The sequence below is a fragment of the Sinohyriopsis cumingii genome, chromosome 12 (genome assembly GCF_028554795.1).
Source record: "Sinohyriopsis cumingii isolate HCF-2022 chromosome 12, ASM2855479v2, whole genome shotgun sequence".
NCBI lineage: Eukaryota > Metazoa > Mollusca > Bivalvia > Unionida > Unionidae > Sinohyriopsis > Sinohyriopsis cumingii.
Window position 1 is genome coordinate 48237672 of NC_142972.1, and position 14401 is coordinate 48252072.

Below are 14401 nucleotides of genomic sequence, written 5' to 3' on the forward strand. Positions count from 1 at the left end.
CAATTTTTCAAAATCTTTCTCCAAATTTATTAATGTTTATTACATAAGTTTGATATAAATTCATGTACCTTAAATCAAAAACAGGAAAACAGGAAATCGCTTGTGCAATGCAGTTGCACTTTTATTTCACACAGAAGATTGCATGAAGATATATATTAACTTACCACTTGATTAAAACAACAGCCTTAGTATTTCCTGACACAGTAAGAACTTGTATGTAAACTATTATGAAACGTTCTCATGACTAACATCTAGTGAATCAGTTTTCATCATTCAATAAGTAGTATGTTTTTTAGTTTAGTAAACGTATTTTGATTCCTAGATATGGCAAAGTAATGCTGGGTCATCAATGGCATCATATCCCATTCAAAAAAGACTGTAATAAGTACAGTATGTGTAGCTAATAAAAATGTTGCCGGCCTCTATTTGTTCATACACAATATGTTTCAAGACAGCATTCTGGCTCAAACGGTTTGGAATGGTGTTTTACAGCACAGGAAACAAAGTATGTTGATGCATAAAACAAATAAGACCCTAATCTGGAGGTGCAGTATGATAAGGCATATCAGGATCTGTGTTGTTTGTAGTTCAAATCAACTTATGAGTATATACGGTAACCAATGACCCACCAAAGCTTATATGCCTCCATTACTCACCTCTTACAAAATGCAGGAGAGTACACTGGGCCTATCATACATCCTGACTAAAAGAAATGAGGGTGCCATCTGATCTCAAGGACAGTATTGTACAATAAATAAGCATTTGCTTTGTCATAATGAAAGTTAATTTGAATTATTATAGTTATTTACCCCCAATAACTGTAATGCATTTTTCATGATGAATAATGTCCTTTCAAAAGATAGTAAAAATTATAATGAATTATATAGGTATTTTATCTTTAATAATTTCTTTATTTTGCAGGAATTTAAAAATAACTAAATAAATATTATTTACATATTTACTGAATAAAATAATAAAATTTGTGAGTGTGACGTTTGCACGCACTGGGGTGGGGTTCTTCCAATATAATTTAATTAAATTAAATTGAAAGTTCCACCCTGGCTCGTTAGGTTAGAAAGTTAAATTAGTGACGAGGTAGATTTACAGCTCTGAGCCCCCAGTCAGCAATGCCGACGGTTAAATTATGGAGAACACGAAGATGAAAATTCAGTCAATAACAATTTAATAAATTCGATTAATTAAAACGATAACTTCCAATCACACGTCTTTCCCTCGACCAAGTGACAGCCTAATTCATCCCGTGATTTACAGTGTGAGTTCGATTTCCCCCTGTCCTTGCATCTACTCATCTATTTCTTTCCAACTGATTCGTTCCTTCTTTCCGTTCCTCTAACTCCTCCTTTGTCTCCGTTTCCCTCTCTACTATCTCCTCCTCCAATTTCGCTCCCAGACTTCAATTTCTCCTGACTTCTCTCCTTTCTTCTCCTTTCCTCCGTCTCTCTATCTGAGACTACGGGACCAAACTGTAACTGGTCTGTCCCTCAAAGCTTCCTGTGAAAAACCACAAGGCGTTAACATATGTTTTATCGAATCTCACCTCACACTATATCGACAATTAATCATCAGATAAGCTATCACGGTTTCGGTCACGCATGCATACACATCGAAATTCCCACACACTTCTTGCAGGGTAAACAATGGCGTAATAACACGGTATCAGCGAATTTGTTATACAGACATGAATACATTGCGTCACGTCAGTATATACACATATATATTTAATCTGATCGTACTACAATCTGACAACAATCAGACACATGTCTGTACATTACAAATATTCAACAATGGCAAAATCTATAATCATATGAACACATGTGTTAGTCTACTATAAAATACCCACATAGCTAATTACAATATTAACTCTTACGACGGCTAGCAAGCTATATAATTCTTTACAAATATCAACTCATTTCTTCAAAATATGCAAACACATTAACAAACAAAGTCATTCTTCGTGCTACGATTCTAGTAATAATAAAGTCTACATACGACCTACAATTAAAATGCAGTCGCATTCCACAAAGACCGAACAAATATCCTACTGACCTTATTTGAAGCTCTCTACTTAGAATTTCCTGCTCTAAGATTTTCCCGCCAATAATGAATGGCTATTCGGAGTTACGCTAACCTCTCCTCTGGGTAATTTCTCTCAGCGAACTAATTCTGGCCGGAAGACGCGGAGGTATCATTCTACCCAAATCAAGGTCTCTCCCCTACTCGATTCTGATTGGGTGGCGCTGTGACCCTGTCCAATCGTCTTAGCGGCCAGTTCAACCTGTCTGTCTCCCATTTCTTCAGGCAACTTCTTTTGATCTTGGACAACATTTCCACACCTAGGTGATAATTGGCTATCGGACGGCCTAGCAACTCCTATGTCCCGCTCTCCACTTCTAGCTACGGCAATCTTACGTAATGGATTAGTGCTAGCCTGCGGCAATGTTTAAAATCAAACAATGGCTTGTCAGAATTACTTTGATTATACATCTTTCAACTGGGGCTACTCTGGGTCGGGGTAAACATGACAGTGAGCTATATATAGTCACACAAATATCACTCTGAACTGTTATGCATTATAATGATACATATTCCTTTTCATTTTATTACTTTTTATATATAAAAACAACTCATTATCATGTTTATTGTATTCTGTTAGAAGACAGATCCAAATTTTGAACTAATTTTGTTTTTGACATTTCTGTCTTGAATTTTGTTTGTCTGTCACGCTTCTTTATTCTGGGTCAGTGTTAGAAACTATGTTCTTAACCATAACATAATCTCATTTTACTTCCCATGCAATCTTCCTTTACTACTTGAATGGATGTAGTAACATCAATGTTAAATTTTCTGCAGTCTTTAACTGGATAATGTTTGCAATAAAATCTATTCTGTGCTTGGCAACACTCGACTGAAGAAATAAATAATCACCGATAACTTTTCAATATTAAAGCATACATTCTTAACTAGGAGAATTTACTGGAAGTGATCAACAACACTGAAAAAACAAGTTTCCCATTTGGGGTCCAAAGTTACATTTTTTACATGATACACAATTAAATACATGGTATCTCTGCTTGTATAAAACCTACTAAATAGCTGGTTTAATACCGAGCCAAAAATGGTACCCTGTTTATTGATGCACTTAACAGTATTTACTCCAGTGAATAAAACTGTAATGGGTACTAGCATCTGCTACGAGTTAACCTGTTTTGGACTGGCATCTGTCACGGGATAGTCATGTACTTTGAGTGACTTTACTCTATGGAAGCAGGACTAAAGATTATAAAATAGCCCCATGCTCAACTAGTAACCTTGGAATAACTTGAAATGTGCTGACTTTACCTTCGGTTGTTATGGTGGTTCTGGATTGTTTAGCAGCATTCAAATCTATTTGTCTTAGCTCTGGGCACCTGCGTAGACTTTGTAAAGATTTGTCTATAACATCACACTCATATAGGGTTCTTAAATGATCATGAAGGACCTGGTAGATAATAAAAAAATAATGCATTATATGTATAAAACAGTAAAAATATGTAAAGTATAAAGTTTCTTTAGTCATTTAAACTGCAAATAAGATGACTTTTAAAGATTAACTTTCAAGGTTGTTTTTGCATGATGGGATTCAAATCAATAATTCCAATGTGTGACTACGAATCTATCTCTGTTTAAAGGTTTGGGAAAATACATTTATTTCGCGATTAAATCATGTTTTAACAAAACAATAAATACATGTATGTAAATAATGCTGTATATACAAATAATTATGTCAAGTCCAATATATTTATATATAGTATATATATATATATATATATATATATATATATATATATATATATATATATATATACTAAACAAATGGAAGAAACACAATTCTATCTTTGTCTTCAACAATTAAGTGATGTTGTTACAGCAATAATAAACAGGCATTTGTTTGGTCCTTCAAAGAGAATCTTTCACGGTGCCTTCAACACAAGTACCTTCATCAAAGCAAGCCAAAGACCTGTCATCAAAGGAAGTCAGATACACACTTTAAAAAAAGCATTTTCTTATTTTCATAGTTTCCTGTTTGCAGCTTAAACGTCAGTCCTTACGATCGCTACCAATGGCAGTGTAAAACTCAAATTATTGTACCAATTTATTGAAACAATAGATATGTGGCAGTCAAGTTACATGAAGGTGGAACATCTCGCAAGAATGTTTGCTAAACGTTTTAATTTGTTCTCATGTTTTCACTTCCATGGTAGCTTTCGCATGATGGTAGTTGTCTCTGGCTGACCAAAATCAAGGCCAAGTTAAGCAAATATGCATTGCCGGTCTGTACAATCACCAAACAATTAACTGCTCTACTGCATGAATTTAATGGGAATGGTATCCTATCCTTTTTAGATTATAGGAATAGTAAGGTGTAACAACAGAAAGTAAAATTAGTGGTATTTTACTGAGGGAAATGCAATTTTACATCATCAAAATAGTACTAAAATATGGGTATACAATATGTTATTGTGCCTAAGCTGCTAAAACATTTACAAATCTCCCTTGGGTGGAGTAGAATAATTAACTCGAGTCAGCATTAGCATCATGATGGTGGCATTCATTATAGTAATTTGACTGTCTACTGACGAATGCACGTTTACGCATCAAATGAAACATCCTGAAGGGGGTTGCAATGATGTACTTTTGACTGAAAGTGGTAATGAAAGCTTGCTGTTAAGTGTAAGGTATGCTCAGTAGCAGGACCAAAATACACTGTAATAACAGCTTTCTACATGTGCTATTCAGTGAGACTCTTCTATGAAAATACGTCAAAAAACTCCATTAAGTTTGTGGGGAAACCAATTACATCATAAATTGAGATTAAAACCTGGGACCTTCTTAGGGAATTGGTAATTATCACATGACCTTGAAAGAGCTCAGAATGCAGAGCTCAAAGAATAGGTCTAATGGTGTACACGCTTTTTTATTGTTAATATATAAGAAAAACAAATATCTAACAGTTAATACAATAGGAATTAGTATATATATCACGTGCATTTGATGTAGTTACATGTTTACAAGATACATTAAGTTTTTATGAAGGTAATATCCATTACCTTTAAATGCGTGCATGCCTTTTCAGGACAGATATTTCACTGCTGAATTACAAGTCAATGCATATTTTCTGTTCCTTACCATAACTTCAATCACTTTTAGTTGGATGGTAACACTTCACTTTCTGCAAATTCTGAACTTTTCACGGACATACAATCAACTAAGCAAGGAAACTGAACTCACAAAGCCTTTGTTCACCCTATAGACAAATAGCATAGAGAATACTTATTTAGACCATTATTAATGCCTAAACTTTACATGTCACCAATATACTGAAGGTAATCGGAATGAAAAATTAGAAAAGCATTCATACCTTTTTGATATTAGCATCTGTAACCAGCCATTTCTTAGACATCAGATACAAACATTTGTCTTTCAGATTCGGAGGCAGGTTGTCCAGGTCTGTGACAAGTTTGGTAATATTGTTAATAATGGTCTGGATACATGTGCAAAAGTTAATCACAATAAAAACATAAAGTACACAAACAAGCGTTTGTACCTACAACCATGCGCATTCTCTCATGTTGTTTTAAAACTCACTAATTGTATCGCAAGCCTGATAGTTGTTTACGCTTGCACGTTATATGATTCCTATCTTAATTGCTAAATGAGAACAAAAACACAACAGTTTATATGGTGGAGCGAGATAGCATATAGAAACAGGATACCTTAGTTGTGAGAACCTCCGATTCACAGCTAGTTGTGAGTTCAAACCTCAGTGCTAAAATGCCGTTTCAAGTTTTTCTTTGTCATCAAAAATAGCCGATACCAGCTATTGATACTTGCTGATAAATGAAAAGCTACAATAAGTGATCATACGGGCTGCTGTTGTTGCAATTACTGACTTGACAGTTAGTGAAGACATTCTCTTAATTAATTTGACAGATAGCACAAATAATATCTCACCAGTCTAGAAGTGTCACAAATTTGCTATAAATTGCAGATGCGTCATATTTTACAGTTGCCGCCATTGCTGTTTATTTTGGAAACAGCAGCAGGAAATTTTCGAACCAAGCAATATCAGGTTCGTTTTCCTTTAACGCACGGTTACAGTAAACGCTAGGGCTCGTATTCGTTTTATAATGTATATATGACTGATAGGTAAGTTGTCAACACAATTTTACAAAATTAGAAACAAAAATATTTTCATTAAATCTTCCTTACAAGTTACCTATCAGTTATACGTTGTGATAAAAAACAACTGAAACGCCGAAAATTCTGTGCAACTAGTTTCGCATTTAATGTATGCTTCTTCAGGCACGAAATGTTTTGAAAATAACGGATGACGTCTTTTATTTCAAAACAACAATTACGTCATTACGTAACGTCATAAATGATATGCATCATCATAACAATTATATATGACATGATCTAAAAGATACACGAGTCTCTAATGAAACTTGAATTAGTAAAATAATAAAATAAACTATAGACAAACAGTCTTACATATAATTATATTGTTATAAATGATATACAATATATCAATTTAAATTATACAGTTTTATATGGTGCATTAGCATTAAGTCCATTAGGATACAGAGTATCAAAATTATGAATCCAATAAGTTTCTTTTATGAGTCTATTCATGTCACCATGCACAATATATATTGGCATGAAAGAAAAATCAAGTAGAGGGTGATTATTGGTGTTAAAGTGTGTTGAAACATTAGAGGAAAACTGAGGATCTCTATAATTTTTTATATGAAAGCGACGATTATTCATTCTCTTAGAAACCTGTTGTAGTGTTTGTCCAACATATTGCATGCTACATTTTTTACAGGTTGTTAAATAAATCAAATCAGTTAGTGTTATCTCGTAGAGAAAATACTCTTTTGTATTAGCACTACTGAAAGAATTACTTTATGTTTGTACATTGAAAGCACCGGTGTCTGTTACATTTAGATGACGAAAAGTGTATTTTTTTATTTTATGTCTGTTTAGTTCTGATTAAAAAATCTTGCAAATTCTTGGGTCTTCTATAAGCGAGAACTGGTTTAATTCTGAAAAGTGATTTGACGCTAATTTTATTGGATAAATTTAGGAGACTATAATATTTATTAATTATACGACCTATATTAGGTAATGAAGGATTATATTGTATTGTAAAAAGAATTACATCTCTCTCTATTTTACATTCTGCTATGTTTAAAGCCTCATGTTAAGTAAGATTACGGGCTTTGTTCAGTGCAGAATCAATAATGTATGTAGGATAATTTCTATTTTGGAAATAAGTTAGCAATTTATTCAAAGAATTTTGTAATTGACAATCATCTGAAATAATGCGTCGGTATCTTTTGGCCTGGCTATATTGTATACCGTTTTTACATGACATGGGATGACATGAAGAATAGTCTACATATTGGTGGATATTAGTTTCCTTGATATGAATATTTATAGAGATAGTGTTATCAATATTTTTATTACATTTACATCTAAAAATGAATAATGCGTACTTGATGCAATATAAGTAAATTTAATTGTCGGATGAAAATAATTCAGGCGATCAATAAATTTGTTCAGTTCTTCATTTGAATGGTTCCAGATCATAAATATGTCATCTAAAAATCTGATCCAAATAGATGGATTAAACTTTTCGTTTTGAAGAAAATCTTTTTCTAATTTACCCATGAAAAGGGAAGCGTATGAAGGAGCCATGGGACTACCCATTGTTGTACCCATTATTTGTATGTAATTCATATTATTGAATTAAAAATAATTGTTTTCCAAGATAAGTTTTTTATTTTACATATATCTACACTAGATAGTGTGCTATTATTAAGATTGTTATCAATAAAATATTTATTTGCTTCATATACTGCATCAAGTACGCATGTTTCATTTTTAGATGTAAATGTAATAAAAAATATTGATAACACTATCTCTACAAATATTCATGTCAGTGGAGTGGGGCGATATAGCAACAATGGAAAAATACATTACGGACCCCCTGGGTCTGTATAGGGGGCGCTCACTAGTTACTATGTACTTTTGAGAGAGTGATGTATGTAATATGAAGTTGTTTGCATTTAAAACATGCACAGTGGAGAGAATGTTGGCATACCTCTATGCTACATTAATGTAATGTGGATGATATTTCTTCGGATATTGTACTTTTGGAAACTGTACATGATTTAAACACACTGCTAACTAAAATGATTGCTCCCTTGTGCTAAAATATCAGCCTGGATTAGTCGTAAGTACACTATCCATAGCAGCTATTAAAATAGGGAAAATTAATTTTGCCAGGCTGGTCAATACCAGCTTCTGAAAGTGCAATGAATGAAGTACCACATATATAAAATGAAAAAAAAGTTATTGGCTCTATTTTATACAATTTACCTCTGACGTTCAGGAAGTGAAAATGACCAAGTGGAGCTAGCACTTTTCGAAAGGTTCACTTCTGGAGTAAGGCCAAGCTGTATACTCTATAACCCATATTACACCCATCAATCATACACCAAAATAAAGGGAATTAAAGGTTCTTTGAATTATACATAAGATATACAAGGTCTTTTTAAAAAATATCCAGTATAACTAGTGAGGAATGCCGGGGAAATTCATTTTCTTTAAAATCCTATGCAAAACTCGAAACTGTAGAGCACCGCCATAGCGACAAGAGTTATAGCGACAATGGGAATTAGGATTACAAGACCCCTTGGGCCTGTATAGCGACACTTACTTTGAAGTACACGCTGGGCCACTATAGCGACAAGGGAAACTGAACATGGGACTATTGGGCTTGTATAGCGACAAAATTGGGGTCTATAGAGCGTCTGACGTCACGGTTGGGGAGATTGGTAACAATGTTGCAACTAGGGGAGGTGACGTCACATTACTGAGCAAAGAGCGGGTGTACAGAGATATCACAGAATGAAGACAAACACACATACAACTTTTTTTTTAAAATGGTGAGGCAAGAAAGCAATTCTTTCCGAGGCATATGAGTGGCCCTGAAAAGGGCCTTCGGGTTTATTTAACATTATTCCGTTAACATATAGGGCATCTTCCTCAAACTTTGTCTGACTTCTGGTCCGTAAATCAACACTCTCTTCAAGCAGCCTTGTCTCTCCACATAAATTCAGCTTTTCCAAATGCTTGTATACGTGGTCTTGACAATGGTCCACGATGGTTTCACATACATGGGTAAGTCCGTATGGAAAAGCATTGACGATACGAGAGTAGAGGAATATACTATGTTGACACCTCTTAGTCTCATCCCAACACATTTAATTGGTTAAGACTTAGTAGTGACACCCTGCTTTTCGAATGATGCTTAATGATTTGTGTATCCCTGTCCACCCATAACGTGTTATAAGTTTGTTTGTCTCCAAGAAGAATAAAGATAACAATTTGGTCAGGGTTAGTTTAAGTTTTGTTCATCATATGACAGAGTTAACTCATGCGTACGACGATGCCACTCAAACTCCACACGCCTATCTACTCGTCTATTTGAAACCCATACTCCCGATTATTTGCGATTTCGTACCCATTTATTTCACCACTGGTGTCAAGACGGAGGGCCTGTCCTGTAGATGTCCCCGTCCTCGACTTAACCCAAACAAAATCTATAAAAACCTCGGACACTTTTCGTCTGTCTCACACATTATCAGCATATGACGTACCATCAGTCTCATCTTCCCGTTAAATTGATTCGTGCCTTGTATAGCACCAGTCGCGAACAAAATCCACAAAAACATGCTCGGTTCTTTAAAGCCAGTCTCAGAGAAGTCTTACAGTGACAGCACGACAATTACTGCAAGGCATCATTCAGATTCCTCATCTCACCAAACGCTTTTTTGATAGAAACAAAGTAGCCTTGACACAAATAGCCGATCCCCGTATCGACACTCAATAGTAAAGGCTAATCAGTTTGAAACCAGGAGGGAGCGATTTTCTAGGAGGTATCATCATTCGCTCCCACTTAAAATGGGATCCTAATGCTTCCAAAGTTCTGCCCAAGAAAATAGCCATTCCGAAAATAGCTAAACGAAGCCCAAAGAAGAAAAAGAGCAACGGTGTCAAGATCGGGTCACATCCCTGGAAAAAAGAAAGGTCCCCAGAAAAAGAAAAGCCCTCAGAAAACAGCTTCTACCCATAAGAGAGGCACTTATGCCAGGACGCAACCTTACATTTGCAAACCACGACCTGGAACGACGGTGACCGCGTATCCGGTAGGCTCAGGTTCTTCCACTTCTCCGTTCCTGGGGCTGCATGCCCAACCGCATTTGACAACGGTTCGTCCTTAGTTGATGACACCATAGAAGTCTGAGTCTCCAAAAACTTCACCTCTAGCGCTAACACCCTTCTCCTATTTAACTGCAGTTGCAGCTGCTCACAAAGTACCTGCTCCCAAAATTAAAGTCCAAGAGAGATCGGGCATGTTACAGAGTTTAATGGATTTGTCCAAGCAAGAACTCATTAGATTCAGTCCTTTGCGAACGCTTCCACGACGTGTGATGCCTGTCATCAAGTTGATACGACGTATAGACAATCAGTGTTGACGCGTTCCAGTATAAAAAAAAACTATGAGACAATGCATGGATATCAGTGTTTTTGTGCTCCTGAAGACCCAAAGATGTCACCCCCAGGTAATATGCCTCTTCCAGACCCAAAGGAAAGAAAAGGAAAGGACTGCCTCCTCGTTTAGTCAAACATGGGCACATGATGTCTGTCCTGCCCAAAGCTTATCCAGCCATGCGGAAAAAAAACCTCATTGAAACGGCGTCTAAAGATGTAATCGATACCGTGTGCGAATGATGTTTGAACGTCCTGAAAGGCACGATACCTTTGTGAAAATACCAGAAACCATGCTTAGGCAAACATCGCCACGTTCATCGCCAAATGGTTCAAAAGAAAATCCCCATTTGTCAAAACAAGATGTTGGTCCAACAAGGAATTTCGCTCTAATGTTAGGACCTTTGCTGAAAGGAGTATTGGAAACCATGATGGGAATACTCGTGGGAGCAAGATGAAAAGAACCTCTCGAGTCCCAAGATCTCAGACGTGACACTTGATATCGAATGTAAGGACGAAAACTAGCTTTAGTGCCTTACAAACGATGGATGGAATACCATAGTTGGCACGAAGAACGGACCGCGCATTGAATCCCAATCCAAATTTGACTTAGATGTCCCAGTTACAACACGAGTTGCAGTCATTGATGGATCGCCACGATTTGTCCGAAACAGAAAAATCCCAAAATTACGATTGACTCTTTCAACGAATGCAAATCTTTCATTAGAAAGCTTTAGACAAAACAGCTCTACCCACTCTGAACAATTTTAATACCTTGATGAAAAGTCCATCACTCCCACCACCCTCACTACCCCCACCACCCCCACTATAAAACGAAGTGACCATCATGCCCTTTCACATAGCCACAGCTACTACTACCACTACAGCGACCACTCCTTCACCCAGTTTTTTTTCTGCAAGATCTACAAAAGCAACCATTGTGGGTGTGGTGTGGTGAACGTGTACCAGACCTTTCGAACCTAATTTTAACCAGAAGAATTACTTGTGATCGTACTTGTCCCTGCACGAAGCCACGGGACATTTAGGGACTAATACCAGCCACGGCATTTCGTACGATGATTATACAAGAGGTTAAACTTTGTGGGCTTTTGATTTCACTCCAGACCAAGTCAGTGACGAGGGACATTTCCACCGTACAAATTCTGGTTAGCTGCGTGTAAAAATTCAGTTTGCAGAAGCTCTACCCCAGACGGTGAACGTCATCATCTATGCATACTTTGATAATACCATAGAAATTAACAGTTTGAGAGAAATCATTCTAGACTATTATAAGCCATGGAAGACTGTTATCCCTCTTTACACAGTGGATAATCTTTGGACATGGAATGTGAACAGCCCGTGGAAGCAGACCCAAAAGACTAAGACGAAAAGGATATAGTGATAAGTCCAGATGGCCGGATGAATAAAAATAGTTAGTCTCATGTTTTGTTAAATACTTGGCAGAAAAAATTACGGAATTGATCAAGGAAGATTACTATGGGTGTCAAAATGATCATCTGAGTCAAATTCAACACGATACAAGTTTGATGCTGAGTCAAGAAGAAAAAATGGACGAGTATCTGGAAGAAGCTTGGAGTCTCATCTCGGAAAAAGCCGTCTTGCATCAAAGGTATAAAGACCTGCGTGAGCTTTCTTGTCCTTCATTAACGACTCTAGCGATATATCACATCGAAGCTCTTTTGGCTCAGAGTGAAGCGATTAAACGATGAAACGATTACTTGTCAAATTCAAAGGAAACGTCAGGATTGAATGTATCACTTATCATCACATGTGAAGACAAAACAAGAAAAGAAAACAACACAAACATGGATACCTGGGAACTTTATTACCTCTTGAACCACGGTTCTTACACTGCTTTTTGGAATGCTATCGTGTGTGCTAAAGATGAAGTACATCATCCCAAACCTCACGACCATCAAGCTTATGTGATCAACACGGACGACAGTCATCTCACAGGAACCCACTGGGTAGCCGTCTACTTTCCTCAAAGAGGATGCGTGGAGTATTTCGATTCGTATGGATTGCCCCCTTTGGAAGACGATATCATTGACTTTATGAAAAGGAAAGCTCAGACAACACGATTCAATAATGTGAAATTACAAGGCACAGATTCATTGGAGTGTGGACAACATTGTGTGTATTTTCTGCATCAAAGCATTCTGGGATATTCTTTAGAACATTTAGTAACTTATTTTGATCGTCATTCTTCTAAAAATGATAAAAACATACACACATGGTTTTGTGAGCATTATGGTTATCTGTTGACTTTAACTAGGAAACATAGTGTACACCAGTGGCCCAAGGACTTCCAACAGTGGAAGTCTAACTTCAGTTCACAACGTTGTCAATCTTGTCCAAAATAGATAGCTATTGGATAAAAATGTTTATTGTTGAACTGAATTATTAATTTTAAGAAAAATTATTAATCGTTGGTTGTTAGTTGTTAGTTATTTGAATTCGTTTGTTTGCAGTTTGTATCATGAACCATACTCCTTGACTTCTCTCTGTCCCTCGAATCAATTTATTTGAGCGTTCTGAGACGAAACCGTGTAGGGATGTTTTTGATCGCGTCCGTGCTTGAACGATATAAAACCCGGGTAGTCTCCTGTCTGACCATCCACTGTCGACTCATCCTCCTATGAAGATGTGCTCAACATAAGCCAAGCTGAACGAAGCTTACGTAAATTTGCATCATGTCAGGCAAAGCCTGATACCGAAACCTGAAGAGATAGAGTATGTCAGAATGTTAAAAAGTCACTGAAGACCTGATAGAAGATCTCTTCAGAAAGGAAATTAAGAGGGAGAAATAAGAATAGACGGAGAAGTACAGACTTCAGAAACAACATAGACAGCAGCAGCAGCAACAGCAACTGCAGTAGCAGGAAACTGACAGAGGTTTTGTCGACTGTTGTGTCGACACCAAAGAGTTCTCCTTCTCTTTCCAAAGAAGCAGACCCTGTCCTGAAGGAAAGCCGGTCGCCAGACAAGGTCGCAATCTTAGATCACAAAAGATTGCCACATCTCCTCGTCCACACAAAAACAGTCCTCTTCAGGGCTACCCAATACTCTAGAAAATAAATACTCATTCAGTTGCCAATGGTATGTGAGTCATTTAGAACAAATAGAAGTGCGTCTATCTTTGTTAGAAAGTGTGACTATAAGCGAATAAAAAAGGGAATAAGTGTTTCTTTGAAGTCCGCGTGTTTTTGTGGGGTTTTTTTGGTGATGATACGGGCAATATAAATTTTGGTGCCAGGGTATGTTTTCCTTCACGTCCGTGCTTGGCCGTTATATAAGGAACGCTCGTCAGTCTGGCTACCCATTGTCAACGAGAAGACATTGGAGAATGAGCAGCATAATTGCCAAACCTATCGAACTTCAAAGGCACCTGGAATACTCAAGGTGACTGTGGATGAGCTGGCTATGGAAGCCATAGGAGAGGAAGCAAAAATAGAAGAGGAGGAAGAGGAGAGAAAAAAGAAAGAAGAGGAGGAAAAGAACAAAAACTATATTGCCTCACCGCATGCAGAGAGCTATGTGAGAAGTTAATCCTGAGGCAAGGACGCATCTAAAGAGGCAAACACTAGTCAATATACCAACACAACAGTCTCTACCAGCACCAAAGCCAGTAGCAGTACAAGTACGTGCAGAGAATATACAGAGACCCCAACATCCTAGAGTATGGCATAGAAGAAGAAGAGAGAGGGAGGTTTTGACAATCCAAGAGACAGAAGATTGGGAGAATGAAGCCAATCAACCT

At 36.9% G+C, this 14401-nt stretch overlaps 1 protein-coding gene across 1 annotated transcript in view; it reads right to left on the reverse strand.

Moving 5' to 3' along the window:
* LOC149786406 (uncharacterized) overlaps window positions 1-14401 on the reverse strand; it is a 33954-nt gene that overhangs the window by 12153 nt on the left and 7400 nt on the right. The window contains exons 2-3 of the mRNA XM_089975933.1: window positions 5420-5605; window positions 3361-3499 (exon numbers count right to left, since the gene is read on the reverse strand). Coding sequence (XP_089832059.1) covers window positions 3361-3499; window positions 5420-5605 — 325 coding nt within the window. The remainder of the gene's footprint in view (window positions 1-3360; window positions 3500-5419; window positions 5606-14401) is intronic.